At 34.5% G+C, this 25,186-nt stretch overlaps 1 protein-coding gene across 6 annotated transcripts in view; it reads right to left on the bottom strand.

The window, feature by feature from the left end:
- The window catches only part of HERC4 (HECT and RLD domain containing E3 ubiquitin protein ligase 4), a 158,798-nt gene that overhangs the window by 93,256 nt on the left and 40,356 nt on the right, over nt 1-25,186 (bottom strand). For all 6 annotated transcript variants that reach the window (XM_053582950.1, XM_053582951.1, XM_053582949.1 and 3 more), the window contains 4 exons: nt 20,573-20,649; nt 15,299-15,520; nt 13,791-13,882; nt 8,648-8,778 (listed from right to left, as the gene is read on the bottom strand). In XM_053582950.1, the coding sequence (XP_053438925.1) occupies nt 8,648-8,778; nt 13,791-13,882; nt 15,299-15,520; nt 20,573-20,649 (522 nt within the window). The remainder of the gene's footprint in view (nt 1-8,647; nt 8,779-13,790; nt 13,883-15,298; nt 15,521-20,572; nt 20,650-25,186) is intronic.

The raw sequence follows: 25,186 nt of genomic DNA, 5'->3' as shown, positions 1-25,186 counted from the left end.
AGACGTACACTGGGACACAATCCATTCAGACTGCTAAAATGAAAAGAGAGAATTCCGAAAGCAGTAAGAGAAGCTATTCATCACATATAAGGGACTCTCAAATAAAATCAATAAAAAAAATTTTAACAGAAATTTTGTAGCCCAAAGTCAGTAAGCGGATAAATTTAAAGTGCTAAAAGGAAAAAACTTCTTGTGAACCAAGAATCCCATATCCAGCAAAACTCCTACAAAGGTGAAGAAGAGATACTCAGCCCACTCCTCACATGATGGCCTGTGCCACCTTGAGACTCTGCAAAGCCCCCCAGAAAAGAAGGTTCTTCTTACCAGACATAGACTTCTCAGTCTCCATAACTCTAAGAAGCAAATTCCTTTCCTTATTAAATAAAAAAAGTAAAGAAGAAATTAAGAAATTCACAGATATAAGACCAGGGAAATTCATTACTACTGGCCTTGTACTGTAAGAAATGCTAAAATTAGTCTTGCAAGTTGAAATGAGCAAGTATCAGACAGTAACTTGAAGCTGTATGAAGAAATAAAGACTACATTAGGCAGGCATAGTGGCTCACTCCTATAATCCTACCATTCTGGGAGACCAAGGCAGGAGGTTCGCTAGAGCTCAGAAGTTTGAAACCAGCATGAGCAAGAGTGAGCACCCATCTCTACCAAAAATAGAAAAACTTAGCCAGGCATTGTGGTAGGTGCCTATAGTCCCAGCTACTCACAAGGCTGAGGCAGGAGGAGTACTTGAACCTAGGACTTTGAGGTTGCTGTGAGCTACAGAGACATCATGGCACTCTAGCCTAGGCTAAGAATAAGACTCTGCCTCTAAGTAAATAAATTCATAAATAACTCATTAAAGGTAAATACAAGGCAATTACAAAAGCTAATATTGTTCTAACTTTGGCAACTCTACATTTTGTTTTCTATGTAACTTAAGAGATTAATGCATAAAACAAATTATTAGTTTATATTTTTGGACACGACAGATAAAGATATAATTTTGTGACATCAATAACTAAAAAAGGATAAAGAGTTTTTGTAAGTTACTAAAGTTAAGTAAGCTACTCTAGTAAACTAAAGTTAAGTTACTAAAGCTTCTATAAAATGGAAATTAGTGTTGTAACTTTAGAATAATAAGTGTAATCCCAAAATAGCAGCCCCAAAGAAAACATGTAGAATTACACAGAGAAGAAAATGAGAGGAGAATTGTAACACTATACTGCAAAAACATCAACTAAAAATAAAGGTGACAGTAACACACAAAATAAGAAAAAAGCTATAAGACATATAGAAAATAAATAGCAAAAGCACAACAGCCCTTCCTTGTCAGTTATTCCTTTATTGGTAATTACTTTAAATGTAAATAGATTAAACTACCCAAACAAAAATCAATTTGAATTTGGCAGAATGAAGTTTATTGGTTTTTTTTTTAATCACTCAACTATATATACTCTCTATAGACTACTTTAGATACAAGACACAAATAAGTCAAAGTAAAAGTATAGAAAAAATATTCTATACAAATAAAAACCAAAGAGCTGGGTGGCTATACTAATATCAGAAAAAAATAGACTTTAAATTTTTAAAATGTTACACTAGACAAAGAAGGTTGCTACATATTAATAAAAGGTATAATAACTACATTTATACACCTAAAGAAAAAAAAAAGCCATGAAAACATATGAAGCAGCTGGGTGTGGCTTACACCTGTAATCCTAGCCCTCTGGGAGCCCAAGGCAAGTGGATTGCCTGCGCTCACAGGTTCCAGCTGCCTGAGCAGACCAGCCTGAGCCAGAGCAAGAACCTCTTCTCTAAAAATAGTCCAGCATTCTGTAGGGCACCTGTAGTCCCAGCTACTTGGGAAGCTGAGATAAGAGAATCACCTGTGCTCAAGAGTTTGAGGTTGCTGTGAGCTATCATGCCACAGCACTCTACCCAGGGCGACAAAGTGAGATACACACACACACACACACACACACACACACACACACACACATTTATCAGGCATCTTCCTGATATCGAAGCCACACAGACACTACAAGAAAACAAATCAATATTCCTGTGACGATTAATGCAAAAATCCTCAATGAAATACAAGATAAGCAAATTCAGCAGTACATTAGAAGGATTATACACTACAACCCATGTAGAATCTATTCCTGGAATTCAAGAATGGTTGAACATATCAAAATTGATCAAACATTAACAGAATGAAGAAAAATACACAATCATGTGCACTGATGCAGAAAAAAGCAGGCACTGACAAAATTCAACACCCTTTCATGATTAAAAAATACTCAACGAATTAGGAACAAGAAGAAAAACTATCTCAATATAATGAAAGCCACATATAAAAAAGCAACCATGATCATCATGGTTTGATGAGAGACTGAACACCATTCCCGTAAGATCAGGAACAAGACAGGGATGCCCACTTTCACCACTTCTATTCAACATAGTCCTGGAAGTTTTAGCCAGAGCAATCTGACAAGAATAAGAAATAAAAGCCATTGAAATTGGAAAGGAAGAAGTAAAATTATCTGTGTGTGCAGATGGTATGATTACCTAAAGATTCCACAAAACAATTGTTAGAATAAACAAATTTTGCAAAGCAGCAGGATACAAAATCAACACACAAAAATCAGTTGTGTTTCGATACACAAATAGGAAACTATCTGAATAAAGTAAATTTCGCTTACAATGGTGTCAAAAAGAATAAAATATTTAGGAATTAGCAAGAAGGTTTAATTGGCAAGAAGATTATACAATAAAACTATAAACCATTGCTGAAAGGAATCAAAGACATAACTAAATGGGAAGACATCCATGGACTGGAAGACAATATTGTCAAAATGCCAATGCTACCCAAAGCAATGTACAGATTCAATGTAATCCCTATCAAAATTCCAACAATGTTTTTTGCAGAAATATAACCCATCCTGAAATTTCAAGGGATCAATGAACAGCCAGTATAATCTTAAAAAAGAAAAAGTTGGTGGACTCATTATTTCCTGATTTCAAAGCTTACCTCAAAGCTACAGTAATCAAAACAACATCACAATGGCATAGACAAACATACAGACCAATGAAACACAACAGACAGCCCAGAAATAAACCCTAGTATATGTCCAAATGATCTTTAACAAGTGTGTTTGCCATTCAACAGGGTAAAAAGAGTCTTTTCCATAAACAGTGCTGAGAAAACTGGAGAGCCACATGCAAAAGACTAGAGCTAGGTCCATACTTCATAAGCAAAAATTATCTCAAAATGGATGAAAGATTTACACGTAAAAGTTAAAACTATAAAAGTCATAGAAGAAAACAGAAGAAAAGTTTTTTGACACTGGAGTACACCAATGGCATAGCCAGCAAAAGAAAAAAATAAACAAATCGGACTTAACGAAAATTTAAAACTTATACATCAAAAGACATTATCTACAGAATGCAAAGGCAAACCATAGAATACAAGACAGTATCTGCACAATAGCTGCAAATCATATATCTGATAAGGACTAATACCCAGCATATATTAAGAATTCCTAAAACCCAATAACAAAACAATCAGATTCAAAAAAAGGCAAAGGACTTCAATAGATATTTCCCCAAAGAGGTACAAATGGCCAATAAACATATGAAAAATGCTCAACCGCTAATTATTAGGGAAATGCAAATGAACAAAGATATACCACCTTACACCAATTAGAAAGGATATGATCAAAACAAACAAACAAATAAAAAACAACAGAAAGAACCCAGAAAATAATAAGTGTTGACAAGGATGTGGAGAAATCGAAATCTTTCTGTACTGTTATGGCAATACAAAACAGTGTAGCCATTATAAAAAACAGTATGGCAGTTCTTATGAAAATTAAAAATAGAATTACCAGCCAGGCACGATGGCTTACGCCTGTAATCCCAGGATTGCCTAAGCTCAGGAGTTCGAGACCAGCCTGAGCAAGAGCAAGACCTAGTCTCTAAAAAATAGCCAGGTGTTGTGGCGGGTGCCTGTAGTCCCAGCTACCCAGGAGGCTGAGGCAAGAGAATCATCTGAGCCCAAGACTTTGAGGTTGCTGTGAGCTCTGAAGCCATGACACGCAACCCCATGGTGAGTGAGTGAGATTCTGTCTCCAAAAAATAATAATAATAAATTTTAAAAACTTAAAAAAATTAATAAAATAAAATAGAATTACCATATGATCTACCAACTCCATTTCACCCCAAAGAACTGAAAGCAGGGCCTTGAAGAGAAATTCATACACCCATGTTCATAGTAGCAATATTCATTAACAGCTAAGACATAGAAGCAACCCAAGTGTCCATTGACAGAGGAATAGATAACCAAAATGTAGTATACACATACAGTGGAATACTATTTGGCCTCAAAAAATAAAGAAACTCTGACATATGCTATGATATGGATGAACACTGAAGATGTTATACAGAGTGAAATAAGATAGTCACAAAAAGATAAATGCTGTAAGATTCTACTCATATGAAGTATCTAGAGTAGACAAATCATATAGACAGAAAGCAGAATCCTGGTTGCCAGGAGTGATAGTGAGGGAAAATGAGAAGTTATTTTTAATGGTAAGGAGTTTCGATTTTAAAAGATGAAAGCAGTTCTAGTGATGGATAGTGGTGACAGTTTGGCAAAAATATGAATGTACTTAATACCACTGACTGTAAACTTAAAAATAGTTAAGTATACAATAATATAAACTTGTTGTATACCTTTAACCACCAAAAAATTTTGCTAAAATGGTGCTTTGGTAATTGAATATTCATATAAATTTTTTTTGATTCTTTAACATTATACTTCCTCCCCACACCCCAAAATTAACTTTAGATAGCTTACAGATCTTTATGTAAAAGGCAAAACTATATTTCTGAAGAGAAAGTAGACAATTACCTCTAAGTTTTCAGATAGTATAAGAATTCTTAAGAAATAAATGGCGTGGTGCTGGGAGAACTGGATAACTACATGTAAAAGACTGAAACTAGACCTGTACTTTTCCCCACTTAACAGAAATTGATTCAAGACAGATACAAAATTTAAATCTAAGGCATGAAATGATAAAAATCCTTGGAAAAAGTGTGGGGAGAACACTTGAAGATATCAGCCTTGGGAAAGATTTTATGAAGAAGACTTCTGTGGCAATTGCAACAACAACAAAAAGCAATAAATGGGATTTAATTAAACTGAAAAGCATCTGTACAGCTAAGGAGACAACAACCAAAGCAGACAACCTTCAGAATGGGAAATGATATTTGCATATTATGAATCAGACAAAGGCTTAATAACTAGGATCTACAGAGAACTCAAATTTATCAACAAAAAAGAGCCAACGATCCCATGTACCACTGGATAAGAGTCATGGATAACCTTCTGGAAGGAGGTTGAATGGCTTACAAACATATGATGAAGTACTCATCATCCCTAATTATCAGAGAAATGCAAATCAACTAAATATCAACTAAACCCAGTAAGATTAGCCTATGTCACAAAATCAGATGCTGGTGCGGATGTGGAGAGAGGGGAACAACACTTTTATACTGCTGGTAGGACTGCAAACTCACACAGCCTCTTTGGAAAGAAATATGGAGAATCCTCAAAGATCTCAAATTAGATCTCCCATTTGACCCCGCAATCCCACTAGTAAGCATCTACCCAGAAGAAAAAGATTCATTTTACCAAAAGGACATTTGCACTAGATTATTTATTGCAGCTCAATTTACAACTGCCAGGACATGGAAACAACCTAAATGCACATCAACTCAGGAATGGATTGACAAATTTTGGTACATGCACACCATGGAATACTATTCAGCCATAAAAGATGGTGACTTCACATCTTTTGTAATATGCTGGATGGAGGTGAAACACATTCTTTTCAGTGAAGTATTACAAGAATGGAAAAGCAATTATCCAATGTACTCAATACTAATATGAAGTCAGTAGACAATTCAATGCATGTCCAAACAGAAGAAAAACTCATTTCAAGTCAATTTGAAGGGAGGGGTAACAATCAGGGGGAGGGGGTTGGGGTGATCTCACTAAATGGGCACAGTGGGCACACCTTTTGGGTGTGGGACACAACCACAAAACAAACTTTACCCAACAAAATCAAATGCCTAGTTGCTTTCCCCTCATGTTAACCTAAAATAAATGTACTTAAAATTAAAAAAAAAAAAAAAACTCAAGAAATGAACACCAAAAAGGTGTTTATTGTATGTAAATACAAAGTGAATAAGCAATAACATAAATATAATAGGTATGTATACATATATACAAATATACGGTATTTTACAAATAATATAAAACTTAAATTAATGTTTTTCAGCTACATACTAGGAGACCACCTGAATTCTGAATTTCTCCACTACAAAGACTGCTTTTCTGCCAATTAAAGGATGAAAATGATGTTGCAAATAACTTGAAATCTGCTAAAAATACTGAAAGAAAAAAGGCCATATGAAAGAAAAAATAAATAAATGGCACTAACCATAAGTAAAAAGACTAATAAAATTCACCTTCATTAAAACACAAACCTTTTCTTCATCAGAAGATGACAACAATGTGCTGGTGGCTCACGCCTATAATACTAGCACTGTGGGAGTACAAGGTGGGTGGATCACTTGAGCTTAGAAGCTTGAGAACAGCCTGAGCAAGAGCAATACCCCATCTCTACTAAAAATAGAAAAATTAAGCTGGGCATTGTGATGAGCACCTACAGTTCCTCAGGTCCAAGAGTCTAACGCAGGGGTCCTCAAACTTTTTAAACAGGGGGCCAGTTCACTGTCCCTCAGACCATTGGAGGGCAGGACTACAGTTTAAAAAAAAAAAATACTATGAACAAATTCCTATGCACACTGCTCATATCTTATTTTGAAGTCAAAAAACAAAACAGACAAATACAATCACACCACCGCATGTTTGTAGTTTGAGGACCCCTGGAAAGGTGCTGTGAACTAGGTTGTCGCCACAGCAACTCTAGCCTGGAGCAACTGAGTGATACTCCATCTCAAAAAAAAAAAGAAGGCAAAGACAACAGTGAAAATGACAAGAGGGCGGCGCCTGTGGCTCAGCCGGTAGGGCGCCGGCCCCATATACCGAGGGTGGCGGGTTCAAACCCGGCCCCGGCCAAACTGCAACCAAAAAATAGCCGGGCGTTGTGGTGGGCGCCTGTAGTCCCAGCTACTCGGGAGGCTGAGGCAGGAGAATCGCTTAAGCCCAGGAGTTGGAGGTTGCTGTGAGCTGTGTGAGGCCACGGCACTCTGCCGAGGGCCATAAAGTGAGACTCTGTCTCTACAAAAAAAAAAAAGAAAATGACAAGATAAGGCAAACAATGAGAACAAATCTGTAAAACATATGCCTAATAAAGAACTTTTACCCCTTTACTGGGAAACAGACATCATGAACTTGTAACCATAATACATAAAAAACTACTATGAATCAATTTTTTATATCCTGAGGAAATGTAAATGTCCAATAAACATACGAAAGGGTACTCAAGTGAGCCATGGAAATGCAGATTAAAATTATGACTAAGTAATAATAAATATCCAAGAGATAAGCAAATTTAGAAGTCTGACAATAACATAGTAACGAGAACAAGGAGCATCAGAAATTCTCATACACTCCTAATAGGAATATAAACTGGCAATAGCAATCTGGAAAACATAGCTCAACATACCAAATTCAAATTAAGTAAACTCTATAACCTAGCAATTCAATTTTAGGTATAAATGAAGGTTTATGTACACCATATAATAAATGTTCAAAGCCACATTATTTGTAATTGTTAAAAGCCAGAAAGGCCCAAATGTCCATCAGCAATATAATGAATAAATCATATATGCATACAATTGAAAGCACAGTAATGAGACTTAATGATACAACCCTAACTACAACATAAATCATACAAGCATGACGTTAAGAGGGGAAAGAAATGAGTCATCAAAGAATACCTAAAGTGTGATTTTATGAATCAGAAGCTAATAGTTGCCAAAACGAAACTGGACCATATAGGGATACATACAAGGTAGAAAAACATTAATAAATGGCCAAAATTAAGTGGTCAAGAAAGGTACTTCATGCTAGGCGTGGTGGCTCACGCCTGTAATCCTAGCACTTTGAGAGGCTTAGGGGAGTGGACTGCTTGAGCTCAGGAGTTCAAGACCAGCCTGAGTAAGAATGAGGTCCCACTTCTTAAAAAAAAGAAAGAAAGAAAAGAAAAGATACTTCAGAGTTTCCTCAATGCAATGTCCCCAAAGATGCTTCTAAGAACTGAGACTCAAGAGATCAGCATACCAATTAAACTGACTGATTTTATCTTTTAAGGACAAAATATAGAAAAGAAAGAAAAGAGGATCTATAGTTTCCCTTTCAAGTGTGATACCAAATACAGTAAATACAGTATTACATTTACATTATCAACACTTTGCCTCAGATAAATATTTCAAGTACAGAGAGGTAAAATAATCAGTATGAACAGTTTTTCTCCTACCACAATGACTCCTCAAAAGCAAATTAGACAATTGGGGGAGAATGTTTTACCTAAGATTACTAGATCTCTAAAACCATTCATTAAACAATTTCTAAACAATTACGGTAGAGACCAAAATGCTCTTTTATATAACAGCTTACCTTCCACAAGCGATCTGAGTGACAATGCTTCCCATGAGTTCAAAAACTTTCCTTGGGTTTATTTCATGACTAGTAGAGTTGTGACCCAACTGACCATACCCTCCAGCTCCAAAAGTAAATACTCCACCTTCCTAAAAAAAGACAAAATCCCTTAACCTTAAAAGGACTGATGAAAGAAAATAACTGATCTCCAATAAAATAAGTTAATCTTTAATATGCACTAGACTTTTTTCCTCTTCTATTATTGTCATAATTCAACAGCTGATACCTGATTCTTTCAATGTAAAATGTCTTTCAAGGTAAAACTAAGAGAATTCCAGGTTACATGCTAAATAGAGTATTTAATGATGTTTTAATCGTTACAAAATATTGAAGTCATCATTAGTGTCATTAAATTACTGAGACTAATATTCATTTGCATTGCCTTTCATTATCATTATATTCTCCTGTCGAATTCCAAATATAGATTTATAAAATTTCACAAAAACTAAAAATGGTACCGTCTTCAGTTTTCAAGCTAGTTCTACTCTGAACATAAATGCTCTGCAAAGACTATGTAACCAGAGTGCACAAATATAATTTTTAGCATATAGCTATTAAAACATAAAATTGGTCTTCAAAAGAATTTATTATGTAAACATAACTGAATTAGAGTTTACATATTTTTTAAAAATCATGGTAATAACTTAACACAACCACAATTAGTATTTTTCAGTTTAACTGCTTTTCTTCATAGTTATAGCTACATATGTAATTCTATATACTGCTTTCACTATTTATTAGCATTAAGTACTTATATATATATTACTTCATAAGAAAATGATTTTTCTTTTTAATACTTAGAAAATTCTAAACAAATCCACAAAAGTAAAGAGAAAATATAGCAAATCATCATTTAGTTTCAATAACTGGCAAGGATTGGTTTTTCTGTTTCATTTAGGCACTACCCTTCCTTTGAAGGGGGAAAAAGCATTAAAGCAAACTGTGTTCATCAAATTATTTCACCCATAAACGTGATCTTTAAGAGCATATATCTTTAACAGATAAAAATAGATAACCATAATACTATTATCACACACACAAAACCAGTATTAATTTCTTAATACCAACATCTAGGCTATGTTTACATTTTCCTGGATTATTTTACTGCATCATGTCACAAAGCATATGTCTGGTTGGTGAACTTAAAAGTACCTAACTCATCTCCATTACAGTTGATGTTTTTTTGCCTAGAGCCATTATTTCATCAGGGAGCATAAAATGTCAATTTTCTAATTTTATGGTATCTTCTAGATTTAAGAGCTAAAATTGTTCTATAAAGATCTTAAGTCATCAACTACTAAATTACCCTGAAATACAATTTGCAAATAAAAGGCAGGATAAATGCTTAATTATTTATTATTTACTAATATTTTAAAATATTGAGTTGTCCTAGCAACTCTTACTCTTCAGGTAAGGAATAAATTCTGTTTGTATTGATCTACAGTTTGTATTGATTGAAGATCAATATAAACTCATAGATTTTTACATTATTTGATGTATTTCCATTTTCTGCAGTCATTATTCCATTTTGATACCCTATGAAATCTCCTTCACGTTGTCCTTCTGATGGGACCCTAATAATCTTTCCTTTTTGTACTACAAAATGCCTAAGGATATTCTTACAAACTTTTCAACCCAGATACAGGATCAAGATTCTTCTCTAAGCAGCACTGGTTCCTTTTTTCTTTAAATAAAAAAAAAAAAAAAAAAAACCCTGGTTTCCTTTTAATGGAGAATCTACAACAATCAAGGGATGCTCACTGCATCTAAATTGCATATGGTTTATTACTCCTTTAAATGGCAATGGCAAAAACAAAATAAAAAACATACTTTAAGAAGAAGAAAAATAAATCAAGAATTCATACTAAAACCTGTGATTCAAACTAAAGATCACAGATTTAACTTAATTCCTAGTTTTATACCTATCTCTTTTTCTCTAAAGCTAAAATCATAGTTTCTAATAATAGTAAAATAACTACTTATTTGCTTTATCAACTATGTAAGTAACATATTGGGAAAAACAATAATACTACAACACAGCTTAAGATTTCTTTGAGGATTCAGATTATATTTTGTGTATTTCCTCCTAGTGATATACAGCAAAATACTGTATTTTAAAATCACCTAAAATAATTCCTGTTTGTGTAGTTGTGCTACTAACTTCTTGTTTGTATCCAATTTTTAAGGATTAGTACATATATAATTTTTATATGTAATTTATATGCTACTATTTGTAACATTTCTCTCTTTAAATATAGGTAACAGTTTCTAGACTTCAAAACCAAAACTATGAGGCAAGGTACATTTGTTTTAGCTATGAATTTTAAGTTTATTCTTCTATTTTAATAAATACAAACAGCATGCAATATGATCATATTTTACTCTCTTTCTCACGCACAAAATAGCTGTTCTGCACCTTGCTCTTTTTACTTAGCACTATAGTCTGGAGTTCATTCTACAGCATAAGAGACCTTCTATTTTGTAGTTCGCTAAACTCCATTGCATGAATGTACAGTTTATTCAACTAGGTTCAGATTCATGGACACCTGGATTTCACCTAGTCTTTTGTGATATTAAAATAATGCTACAATAAATTATATAATTTATAATTATATAATTATAAATTATATAATTTCATATTTGGGGTCAGATTCTTAAAAGAAAGATTGCTAAGTCAAATGTGATTTACGTAATAAATTTATAAATTGGGCAGCGCCTGTGGCTCAGTGAGTAGGGTGCCAACCCCATATACTGAGGGTGGCAGGTTCGAACCTGGCCCTGGCCAAATCACAACAAAAACATAGCTGGGTGTTGTGGGGGGCACCTGTAGTCCCAGCTCGGGAGGCTAAGACAAGAGAATCGCCTAAGCCCAAGAGCTGGAGGTTGCTGTGAGCAGTGATGCCACACCACTCTACTGAGAGCGACAAAGTGAGACTCTGCCTCTTAAAAAAAAAAGAAATTTATAAATGAACTAGAAAAAATGTGACATCTTTATAGAGGTATGGAGGTGTCCTCATATCCATTAACAATAGCATATCTTTACATTTATTCTGTTTTTTAAAGTTGTTTTTAAATCTTCCCTAATGTAGTTTCCTTAAATGTACTTTTCCTAATGTAGATGTTGTGCAAGACAACTTCATAAAGCAATCTGCATCCATTTCCAAAAAATTCTTACAAAAAAGCAAAAGATAAGCAGAAAGAGAGAGGGAGGGAGTGGGGTGGGGCCTTAGTGTGTGTCACACTTTATGGGGGCAAGACATGATTGCAAGAGGGACTTTACCTAACAATTGCAATCAGTGTAACTGGCTTAATGTACCCTCAATGAATCCCCAACAATAAAAAAAAAAAAGAAAAAAAAAAAAAAAAATCAATTAAATGAGAAAAAAAAAAAAAAAAAAAAGCAAAAGATAATACAGATATGGAATATATGTTCTGACTTAAAAAGAAAAAAAATTTTACTTGTGGGATAATTAAAACTATCTGATTTTATTAAAAATAACGTACACCAAAAATTCTAGTAAAAAACAAAATCAGCAGCTACTATCTTCTGAAAGGGGAATACAGAAGATTAGCATAATTAGCACTTTTAAAAACTCAATAGATTTTTGATATGAGGACAATTAATGACAATTAAGGTTATGGGGGTGGGGAAGCAGAAAGAGGGATGGAGGGAGGGGGTGGGGCCTTGGTGTGTGTCACTTTATGGGGGCAAGACATGATTGCAAGAGGGACTTTACCTAACAATTGCAATCAGTGTAACCTGGCTTATTGTACCCTCAATGAATCCCCAACAAAAAAAAAAAAAAAACTCAATAGATACAAGTAATTATTTATGCTGGGACATTAGGATGAGTAATTACTTAAAAGGCGGAATTTGAAAAGCATTGTTAGTCTTTTTAACATAAAATTAGTTTCTAAAATGATACTACACAAAATATCTTTTATATTTTGATATAAAATACTTTTACTATTATTCTACTTAGTCTATTCCTTCCAAATACCAATGATAGAGAAGAATGGCTAAAATTTAAAATATGTCAAAGAATACTTCAGTGACTACTTTGTAATGTAAATGCTAAATTCAATAAAATATGGTAGTTAGATTGGCACATATAGTAAAAGACAATATAAAATATTCCCATATATAGTATTAACTTTTAACAATTAATTGTTAATATAATTAGTTATTATGCTGTGTTTTTAAAAGTGCTTTGAGTTCACTATGCCTGACAATGACTAATTCTTGTCATGTTAAAATTCGCAATTTGGGAGAAGAGTGCAGAATTATAAAGTCTAATTAGAAGTTAATTTCTTTTCACCAATTTTATCTACTATCCAGGACAAACAAAGATATAGAAGTAAAAACATCAGTTTATAATTTCTATTTTGGCCAGTTCCTTTACATTAAAATGACTACAATAAATAATTTCCCAGTAAAGGTTAGTTGAATGTTTTCACTTTCATGTAACCAGTTCCTTTACATTAAAATGCTTACAATAAATAATTCTCCATTAAAAGTTAGTTGAATGCTTTCATTTTCACTTAACTTCTAGTCACCAGAGAAATAAGCAGTACTGATAGTAAATTAGCAATTCCCCAGGAAAGTGAGAGGTCAGAGTTAAAGCCATTGACAAGACTATAATGAAAGCTCACTATACCTGCTCGCACAATACTTGGCCCATGAATAACAGACTCGGTCTCTTCTATTTCTTGTTATAAAATATTTATAAGCCAAATGGAAGTAAATTCAAGTAGGTAAAGCTATACAATATATAATTGGATTTGATAACAGCACGGCAAGCCCGATGAACTAAAATGGAATCATTTTATTCAGAACATTATTTAAGCAGTGTTTTGTGTGAAGCTGAGAAACTCGAAAATATCATCATCACATGTAACAGTATTATCAGAATTTACATTTCATAACAAAGTTTAAAATTAAGGCAAATTATTTTCAAGAATGAATAATAATCTAAGTCTTTTTTCAAAATAAATTAATTTTGAAACAATAACACTCGAATTTTAAAGTAAATATCATGAAAACATTAATTATGAAAAAGTTATTATGAGTAATAATAAATAAGTTTTAGAAATACAATACCTTGGTTAGTGCAGCAGTATGATCTTCTCCACAACAAATATAAACTATTTTCTGAGATCTTAGTGACTTTAGTAAATTAGGAACATATCTATCTGAAAATTCCAACAAGAAATGTTAGTAGTGTTTTTATAATTTAAACTCTTACAAAATGTGTTTGCCTTACAGCTTCCAAGGCTCAGTAGTTAGTGATAACTTAATGACATAACTATGATTCAATGACTTTGCAGTACAAGTCTACTAAATTGAGTTCCCAAGCTCATCCATCCATGCTACTGTGATAATCCAGGGATTTAAAAATAGTTAACTATTAAATATCCAAAATGCCAATCTGTACAGGATTCAGCAATCAAGGAACTTGAAAACTATTCTGTTCAACTGGCTGAGTACAGCGGCTCACACCTATAACCTTAGCACACCGGGAGGCCAAGGCAGGAGTGCTTAAGCTCACAAGTTCAAGACCAGCCTAAGCAAAGCAAGACCCCATCTGTACTAAAAACAGAAAAATTAGCATGGTGGTATATGCCTGTCATCCTAGTTACTTGGGAAGCTGAGAAGGGAGGATTACTAGAGACCAGAAGGTTTGAGGTTGCTGTGAAATAGGCTGAGGCCACCGTAGTCTAACCTAGGCAACAGAGCAAGACTCTGTCTCCAAAAAAAAAAAAAAAACTATTCAACTGCTTCTATTGTAATTTTTCCATATATACACATCATTCTTTATGATCATCTCATGATAATTATTAAACTCACAGGATTCTACTTACAAGCCTGAAAATTATACTTTCTGCTATTCTGTAGCAGAAAAGATACATAATGTACAATTAGAACAAAATATCTTTAATTCTTCCTGAAAGTATTATTTGCTTATTATTACCAGTTACTAAACAACCCACTTTTGTCCATTTCAGTCATTACAATAATGCTAAATTTTATGAAATATGTTTTGTAGGTAAAATAATTGGCATTCAACCTAATGCAGTTATAAAGTTCAATTCTAAGATCCCAACTGATTTCAAATATTTAAAATTTTTTTAAATACAAAATGTTTATTTTCAAGACATTTCAAGTATTGGTGTTGAAAGTGAAGCACAACCTGAGGTTAATTTAACAACGCAAATCATTTGAATATTTCTTCAAAAAACTCAATAGACGAACAGTTGACTTTACTTCTCCAGAATAATTTTATAGCTTCTTTCCACTGATTGTTGTCCATAATAGAAAAACTTTGATCCCCAATTTGAAGTAATTTTTTCAACCGTCTTTTAATGAATATCCAACAACAAAGACTTCGTGCATATATACTTTTTATAGGTTATTTTATAATAAGAGAATTTTTTGGCCATCTATCCCTCCAAAATATGATTACCAAATGGAACTTTTAAATTAACATCACATCCTCACCTCTAAAGATTTGGATACACTTCTCTCTGACACTAAGAATCATTCATTCATCTTAAAAAAACTATCTCTTTTGTAAAAGTACATTTAAAATACAAATAATGGGAACTTACCATTTTCATCATTAAGACCTAGCTGACCAAATTTGTTACGTCCCCACCCAAAGATAGCTCCAGAAAGGGTGAGGACAAAACTGTGGGCTCCTCCAGCAGCAACTTGCATGAAAGGGATTCCAACCAACGACTTAATCAGCTGTGGTGAAGTCTGCTTTTTACAGTCTAGGCCTAAACCCAATTGGCCATATTTATTCTGCCCCCAACAGAAGACTTCACTTGCTGTAAAACAAAAATAAAAAAATTAACTACTTTTCTCACATGCAAAAAATTTCATTTGACAATCATCTGTTATTTTGAGCCATTCTTCCTCTTATCAGAAAATATGCTCCTCTTTTTTAGTAATTAAGTTTATTTCTATATGAAAATATAACATTGAGAACATTTTGTATTAGTACACTTTAAGTCTGATTGACTACACCGATGAGTACGTGAGTCACTCAAGTAGGAGTAATCTTGGCCCTGTGCAGTGGGGCTCACGCCTATAATCCTAGCACTCTAGGAGGCCGAGGCAGATGAACTGCCTGAGCTCAGAAGTTCAAGACCCAACTGAACAAGAGCCAGACCCCATCTCTAAAAACAGCCGGAGGCGTTGTGTAGGGCGCCTGTAGTCCCAGCTACTTGGGAGGCTGAGGCAAGAGAATCACTTGAGCCCAAGAGTCTAAGGTGCTGTTAGCTACAACACCACGGCACTCAACCAAGGGCAAGTGAGACTCGGTCTCAAAAAATAAATAAGTAAATAAATAAATAAAATAACTAGGAGTAATCTCATTTCCTTATGCTCCTAACAAAGGAATGTTTCTTTCTAATATAACTCAAGTCTCATTTTATTCTTTCTCCCAAGAATCACTCATCCAAGCTGAAGGGCTTTAGACAGCAACTACTATGCTATCATATTCAAAATTTTATCACTAGTCCAGACCTCTCCTGAGCAATAAATCCATACAACCCATTGTTTATATGACATCAACACTTGAATATTTCAAACACATGACCAAACGGAATTCATAACCCCCATCCTAACTCCCATACCTCAACCTCTGTCCAGCATTGCCCATTTTGGTAAATGATATCATAACTGATTTAGTAGCACAGGTTATAAACCTAGGAAGATTCCTTAATACCCCTTCTCTTCTTTTATCTCATACACATCCAATCCATCATCTATCATCAAATTTTCTTTTAAAGTAAAACATGGCAGGTAGATCCATTCCTCACCATCTTACCTGGTTCCTATAATCATTCTCCCTGTCCGTCACCTTTGCTCCCCCATTGCCATCCTACTTTGCAACTTCAGACACTTTTTACTGAACCAACAATTGGCATTAAATGACAGACACTATTAATAACCAATTTTTTTTAATCTGTACTACAAAACAGTACACACTTAAAAGCAAGCTGTCCTCCAAAAAAAAAATTAGATCCCTGGTTCCTCTTCCAAGAGACAACCACTCTTTCTGATTACCGGTAAGTCCTTTCAGAAATGTTCTATGCAAATATAAGCAGGCATTTGTATATATACATAGAGATATAACAATGCCTATTGATAATTTTGCTCACCTGAAAATAAAAATTTCTCATGTGCTCCTGGGATAAACACTTTTATTACACCAAGGCCTGTAAGGCTCTATGTGGCCTACCTATATTTCCAGACCCTTTTCATACCACCTTCTCTCATTTCCCATACTTGCCTTCCTTTACCACTTCATACACACTTGCTACTCCCTCTACCAAAACCTTCCCCTTATCTTTGTTCAGTTTACTTCTACTTTCTCAGCAGGAGCTTTTCTCCCCTGATCTCCCAGAGTTACTTCCCCATTATATGTTCTAAATGCCCTAAACTTCTTCTGTACAGTCACTGTCACAGTATATAATTATCAGATATCATTATTTGTATGACTGTACCATGAGGGCTACTTAAATACTGTATTGCTTACTATAGTGTGCCTATTCAGACTAAGGGCTCAAAAAAAAAAAAAGGATATTAAATGGTTAAGATACTGCCTAAAGTATAAAGCTGAACAAGACAATAAAAACAGGTCAAGATGGAAAACTCCTCAATAAAATCTTTGGATTTAAATCTATGTTAGAGCTACATACCAAAATACTAAAAGAGGTACTGGCAAAGCAACAAGGAAGAATACATAGAGATGCCATGTTCCTCACTGTCTACAGAAGTCCAAATTCCCTAATATGATACTGAAGACCCTTTATAACAAATTTCTATTTTTATTTCAGCCTCAACTAATGTATGGGTATATCTCCTGTGTCCTCACAATACACATAACTCTACAAGCCACCACTTTCTTAAATCTATGCCTTTATTAGTACTATCCCCTTAGTCACTTAACATCTTCCCTAGCCTAGCTGCTTCTCAACATTTCTCCAACTCTTAATTCTACTCATCTTTTGAGATTTGCACCAAATACCAATGCCCTCTTTATACTTACCAATTCTATCAACTAGAACTAATTAATTACATCTTTTTCTTCATTGTCTCATTTTTTTTTACCTTGTGCAAAACAGTATGTTTTTGTCCACCTCAAACTACAGTTACTTGCGTATCTGCCTCTTCCCCTAGAGCAGTAGTTCTCAATCTTCCTAATGTCGCGATGTATTTTCATTGTTACAAAGGGGTCACGACCCACAGGTTAAGAACCCCTGCCCTAGAGTGTATGCTCCCTAAAACTGTCTTTCTTAATTTATCTGTGTTCCTCTACAGTTCTAGTCTAGTGTTTTATTCATAGTAGGCTCACCAGATACTTAACGAATTAAAATAATAGTAATAATAATGGAGATACTGAAAATTATTTTTAATAATATTATTTTAATATTATTATTTTAAATAAAATATTAATTTTAATAAAAAAACATACGACAGGTTTTTTTTACTGATCCAAATTCCAATCTTTAGTTGGCATATGAATAAGTTAAAGCAGTAAGAGAAAAATGCAAACAAAGCTAACAGGATATTTAACTTTTTTCTCTATTTTTATTCATAAAAAGTCTATCTGGGCCAGGCGTAGTGGCTCACACCTAATCCCAGCACTCTGGGAGGCCAAGGCAGTGGATTGATTGAGTTTAGGAGTTCAAGACCAGCCTGAGCAAGAGCAAGACTTGGTCTCCAAAAACCCAGGCATTTGTGGCAGGCACCTGTAGTCCAGCTACTCGAGAGGCTGAGACAATAGAATCACTTGAGCCTCAAACCAGGAGTTTGAAGTTGCTGTGAGCTGGGGGGCAGGGCGGGTGTGGGGTGAGGTGGGAGGGGTGCATGCAACAAAATGAGACTCTGAAGATGAAAACAAAAAAAGAAAGGTTTATCTGCTAGATTAAGAGATACTGGGGAAGCACTCTTTCCCAGCTATGAAAGAATAGCTTTTCATTGTTTAATGAACAATTAGACACAAAAACCAATTTCGTATCTATATAATAATTTAAAAAAAACCATTCACAACAAAAATTAAAGACCTAAGGAAAAGTCTAATAAAAGATATATTAAAAGAAAGATGGAGACTTTACCTCATCATGTTTACATGGATGGAGCTGGAACATATTCTTCTTAGTAAAGTATCTCAAGAATGGAAGAAAAAGTATCCAATGTACTCAGCTCGACTATGAAACTAATTTATAGCTTTGATATGAAAGCTATAACCCAACTATAACCTAAGAATATGGGGAAAGGAGAAAGGGAGGGAAGGAGAGAAGGGAGGATGGGCGGAGGGAGGGTAATTGGCAGGACCACATCTAAGGTGCATCTTACAAGGGTACATGTGAAACTTACTAAATGTAGAATATAAATGTCTTAACACAATAACTAAGAAAAAGCCAGGAAGCATATGTTAACCAGTGTGATGAAAATTTGTCAAATGGTATATAAAACCAGTGTATGGTGAAAAAGTAAATAAATAAAATCCCTTGTATAAAATAAAAAAAAAGATATATTAAAACCTATCCATCTAAAACAAAATACTGAGCAAATGAAAAGGAGACAAAATAAATGAGAAATGTACAAGGTATAAAAATTAAAAGATTCAATATTGCAAAGATCTTCCTCAAATTGATTTACAGAGACAATGAAATCCCAATCAAAATTTCTGGCCTAGAATGGTTGTTTACAGCTGTAATCCCAGCTCTCTGGGAGGCTGAGGCAGGAGGACTACTTGAATCTAAGAGTTCAAGACGAGCTTGGGCAACAGCAAGACCTCATCTCTACTTTTTTTTTAATTAAATCGTAGCTATGTAAATTAATGCTCATCTCTACTTTTAAAATAATTTTTTTTTTTTTAGACAGAATTTCACTTTATCTCACTAGGTAGAGTGCTGTAACATCACAGTTCACAGCAACCTCAAACTCCTGCATTCAAGCAATTCACTTGCCTCAGCCTCCCAAGTAGCTGGGAGTACAGGTGCCTGCCACAATGCCCGGCTATTATTTTTAGAGATGGTTCTCGCTCCTGCTCAGGCTGCTCTTGAACTTGTGAGCTCAAGCAATCTATCCGCCTCAGCCTCCCAGAGTGCTAGGATTACAGGTGTGAGGCACAGTGTCCAGGCTAAAATAATTTTTTTATTTAAATATTAAAAAAAAAAAAAAAAAAAAACAGGGCGGCACCTGTGGCTCAAAGGAGTAGGGCGCCGGCCCCATATACCAGAGGTGGCGGGTTCAAACCCAGTACGGGCTAAAAACTGCAAAACATAATAATAATAATAAATAAAAACTGTAAAAAAAATAAATAAAATAAAATGCTACTTTGATGTTTATTAAAAAAAAAAAAAACAGCAGTTTCTCTCTGTGTGAGAGAGACGGAGAGAAACAGAGCATACATGTGCGTGCTGACAAGCTAATTCTAAATTTTATGTGGAAAAGGATCAAGAAGAACTGAGACAATCTTACAAAAAGAACAAAGTTGGAGAACTTTCCACTCATTTAAAAAAATTCCAAAAAAAAAAAAAGTTCCAAGTAGGGTTGGTGCCTGTGGCATGGTGTTTACAGCGTCAGCCACATGCACGGAGGCTGGCAGGTTCAAGCCCAGCCCAGGCCAGCTAAACATCAATGACAACTGCAACAAGAAAATAGCTGGGTGTTGTGGCAGGCGCCTGTAGTCCCAGCTACTGAGGCAAGAGAATTGCTTAAGCCCAAGAGTTTGAGGTTGCTGTGAGCTGTGACGCCACAGCACTCTACCAAGGGGAACATAGTGAGACTCTGTCTCCAAAAAAAAAAAAAATGTTCCAAGTAATAAAACTGAAAAAAGGAAAGAAAATTAAAACAATGCTTACCTTTAGAAAGTGCCAGTGAATGATAATAACCACAAGCAACCTGTACTATTTGGATATCTGACAAACTTTTAATATTTCTAGAAAACAAGAAGAGATAAGGATCAGTTAATTCCATTTAACAAATGGATCCTGAATGCTACTTGACTACTTACTATGTGCAAGTAGGATTTTTTAAATTTACCTAGCAGGTCATACTATTTTTTTTTCATACAAGTCCAATTTACCAAGTTTATGCTAAAATCAGTAAATAAAATACAAATAAAAGAAATTAAAAGGTGCGATGAGAAAACACCTTGGAAAGATAGTATTTCAACAAAACGAACTATGCTCACACCTTAAGTACTCATCAGAGTGGTCTTATAATTCAAATGTTTTCCCTTATTATTAAAAATTTCTTTTTTGTAGAGACAAGAGTCTCACTTTACTGCCCTCAGTAGAGTGCCGTGGCGTCACACGGCTCACAGCAACCTCCAGCTCTTGGGCTTATGTGATTCTCTTGCCTCAGCCTCCCGAGCAGCTGGGACTACAGGCACCCGCCATAACGCCCGGCTATTTTTTTGTTGTTGCAGTTTGGCCGGAGCTGGGTTTGAACTCACCACCCTTGACATATGGGGCCGGCGCCCTACTCACTGAGCCACAGGCGCCGCCCTATTAAAATAATTTTTAAAAAAATCTTTAGTTTTAAAAATCTTTAGCTTAGAATGTATATTCTTTCTCAGGTTCCTTGAGAACCAATATGGAACCCTAAATCATTTTGTTCTACCAATTCACAAATTATGAAACATTATTGCTTTCAGGCTATCCTTTTGCTTTACATCTAAATAGGTGCATTGAATTTATTTTTTTTCTAGCAAAATTTAAGCAATTCACATTTATGATGATTCGTACCATGCTAAGTCTTATTTTCAGGCATTCTGTGTTTTGTCCTTACACTTTTGTAATTTCTTTTCCCTCCTTTTCTGATTTTTAATTACAATGCAATTCTAAATGCTAATTTCTAAAACATTACAAAAATCATAGCTTTGTGCATCAACCATCCCAAAATCTTCTTATATATGTCCCCTTTACCTGGCCATGCTACTGTTGGTCCTGAATGAGTGTTTTCAAGAAAAAAAGGGGGTAAGGAGATAGGGGAGGAAACATAATATGTTTCTTATTTCCCTTTACCTGATACTGCCACCTGACCTGATTCTGCCATATGAGAGTCCGGAACAAGTTCTGAGCAGAGTGTCGAAACACCTGATTTTCGGGAAGCAGCTTCAGCAAATCAAATTTTGAGTAGGAAAAAGGAGAGTTACTCTAATTCTATATTGTTGTATTAACAGTATTTTTATTTAGGGCATTTATGCGCTTATCTACAAAACCTGAGATTTAGCAGACTCCAATAAATTAGGAGGCTCCAATGCACCTTAAAATTTTCATATGTAATAAAATGCCATTGCAAATCAAATTTTGAGTAGGAAAAAGGAGAGTTACTCTAATTCTATATTGTTGTATTAACAGTATTCTTATTTAGGGGGTTTATGCACTCATCTACAAAACCTGAGATTTAGCAGACTCCAATAAATTAGGAGGCTCCAATGCACCTTAAAATTTTCATATGTAATAAAATGCCATTTTTCCGCAATAGTAAAATCAAATACCAACAATGCAAAAATAATAATAATAATAATAATAAATAATACATGGCAGCTAACTCAGGAGGCTGAGGGGAGGAGGACTGATTAAGGCTAGGAGTTCAAGACCAGCCTGGGCAACATAGCAAGACCAATTATCTAAAAAAAATAAAAAAAATAAATTTTTTTTTTTTTTAAAAGTACATGGACATGTACAACTGTGCTAAAGTTACTAAACATTTACTGCTACTGCTTATACACAGTAGGCATATCCTATTTGGGGAAGAAAAAAAAACATCTATTCCAGGTATCAAGTAAAATTTTGCAAATAAAACATTACAAAATACTACATTCTCATGTCACCCTATAGTTTTTCCTTCATAGTATTTATCACTACTAATTACAAGTGTACCTATTCATTTAACGTTTGTCTCCTTTGCTAAATAATAAGCTCTGGGAAAGCAGCCTATGTTTCTTATACCCATTAGAATCCTTAGCACCCACCATAGTGCCTGGCAAACAGTATGTAATGAAAACATAGTTAAAGAATAAATAAATTTGTAAAGTGTTGGAGGCTTTAGTATTAAGTTAGTCATAAAGTTAGCCAAAAAACTTCTAAATGTACAGAGTAATTTATACTCACCGATTCTCTTTTCCAAAATACTATTCTAATGGCCAGACATGGTAGCTCACGCCTATAATCCTAGCACTTTGGGAAGCCAAGGCAGGTAGACTGCTTGAGCTTAGGAATTCAAGACCAGCCTCACCAAGAATGAAACCTTATCTCTACTAAAAGATACTTGGGAGGCCGAGGCAAGAGGATTTGCTTAAACCCAAGAGTTTGAAGTTCCTGTGAGCTATGACTCCACTACTCTCTACCCTGGGAGATAGACTGAGACTCCATTAAAAAAAAAAAAATAGAACTATCCTAAGGCTTGTAATATAAGTGCTAATTCCATTAGCCATATCTAGTACAGAGAAAATATATTCTTCTGTGGCATTACTGTGTTAAAGAAAAATTTATCATGTTTCATCTTCATACAGATTTATTATACAATACACTGAAGATAATGAGTATTTGCATTTATCTTTTAAGTTTTCAGAAATAAAAAAGAAAATTAATATAAATGGTAAAACTTCATTTACCAAATTGGCTTCCTCTCTCCCATTTTTTCTAAAAAGATAACAAATTAGAAAATACTTAATTAAATAGTATTTTGTAGAACTAATCCCCTTTGTCAAATAAAAAAGATAATGTAAATTTAAAGAATTAGATGTGATGTTTAATAGTTTTTAAATTTTAAAAGGATTTAAATATACTTTACAAAAAAGTAAAAATAAGCCAGAACAAATCTGAAAATTAAAAAATATAATATACACACAAAACATGAAAATCCCTAATCTATAAAAAAATAAAATTCAGACCTCTAGACCAAACATTTTATACTACTTATTAATTAAATGACTGATAATACTAAAAGGATCCCCTGTAAATAACTGAATCATTTCTTGAATGAAATCTTGAAAGAGCTCTGAAATTTGTAAGAAAACAGTTAACAAACCAGGAAATAAAATTCATACACTCTTTCCTTGTGATAGTACCAAAGCACATTAATCACTGCTGTATTCTTCTATTTTTCCAACTTAATGTATAGTGACAATATAGGCAGAAACCAGGCATTGCCAGTTGTGTTTATAAAGCCAACAAATAATGTTAACTAGTGAAAAGTTTGTATTGATTAAAATTTTGTAGAACTAGGGTGGCGCCTGTGGCTCAGTGAGTAGGGTGCTGGCCCCATATACCAAGGGTGGCGGGTTTAAACCCAGCCCCAGCCAAACTGCAACAACAACAAAAATTGCCAGGCATTGTGGTAGGCGCCTGTAGTCCCAGCTACTTGGGAGGCTGAGGCACAAGAATTGCCTAAGCTCAAGAGCTAGAGGTTGCTGTGGGTTGTGACGGCACAGCACCCTACCAAGGGCAACAAAATGAGACTCTGTCTCTAAAACAAAACAAAACAAAAAAAAAAAAAATAGCCGGGTGCTGTGGCGGGCACCTGTAGTCCCAGCTACTTGGGAGGCTGAGGCAAGAGAATTGCTTAAGCCCAGGAGCTGGAGGTTGCTGTGAGCTGTGTGATGCCACGGCACTCTACCAAGGGGCATAAAGTGAGACTCTGTCTCTACAAAAAAAAAAAAAAAAAAAGACTAAAATTTTGCGGAACTAAAGCATTAAATACTTTTCCGACAAAATACAATTAACAGTTTTCTATTTCCATTATCCTAATGATTTGTAATATATCTTTACATTGACTTTTTCAATCTTGAAAAATGTAGAATAACAACTGATCTAATCTCTATCATTAAAAAAATAGTCTTTCTTTTGAATCTACCATGTTCTTAATTTTCAGATGCTAAAATTAGGCAGAAACTGTAATATTTAAAAGTGAGTGTTAAGGACCGGGCACAGAGGTTCACTCTGGGAGGCTAAGGCAAGTAGATTGCCTGAGCCAGGTTTTGTGGTAGGCACCTGTCATCTCACCTACTAGGGAGGCTGAGGCAAGAAGATAACTTAAGCCCAAGAATTTGTGGTTGCTGTGAGCTATGATGGCACAGCACGCAACCCCAGGGTGACAAAGTGAGACTCTATCTCAAAAATAAATAAATAAAATAAAAATGAGTGTTAAAAAAATAAATTTTATTTTTGACCAAGCTCATAATTCAAACATGTTTAGTTTGTATAGTTCAGAAATTGCTATACTCATAAGAATCACCACTTTATTCTGTCCTGCCATAATTTTTGAATTCATATATCTCCAAGCAGCAGAACTTTAAAAACTGAACTGAAACTTTACTGCCAACAATTATTTGTTTCTCTAAGGTTTGGTGGAAAATTAATTATTTCCACTAAGATTACAAAAACTAAGATAGTAAAATTAGGGTTAGTTTTTTAAATACAAAAGTATAATACATATTCTACATTTAACAAAAAAATAGCCAGAAA

The sequence above is a fragment of the Nycticebus coucang genome, chromosome 3, assembly GCF_027406575.1.
Source record: "Nycticebus coucang isolate mNycCou1 chromosome 3, mNycCou1.pri, whole genome shotgun sequence".
Classification (NCBI taxonomy): Eukaryota; Metazoa; Chordata; class Mammalia; order Primates; family Lorisidae; genus Nycticebus; species Nycticebus coucang.
This window is presented reverse-complemented; position numbering and strand designations above follow the sequence as displayed.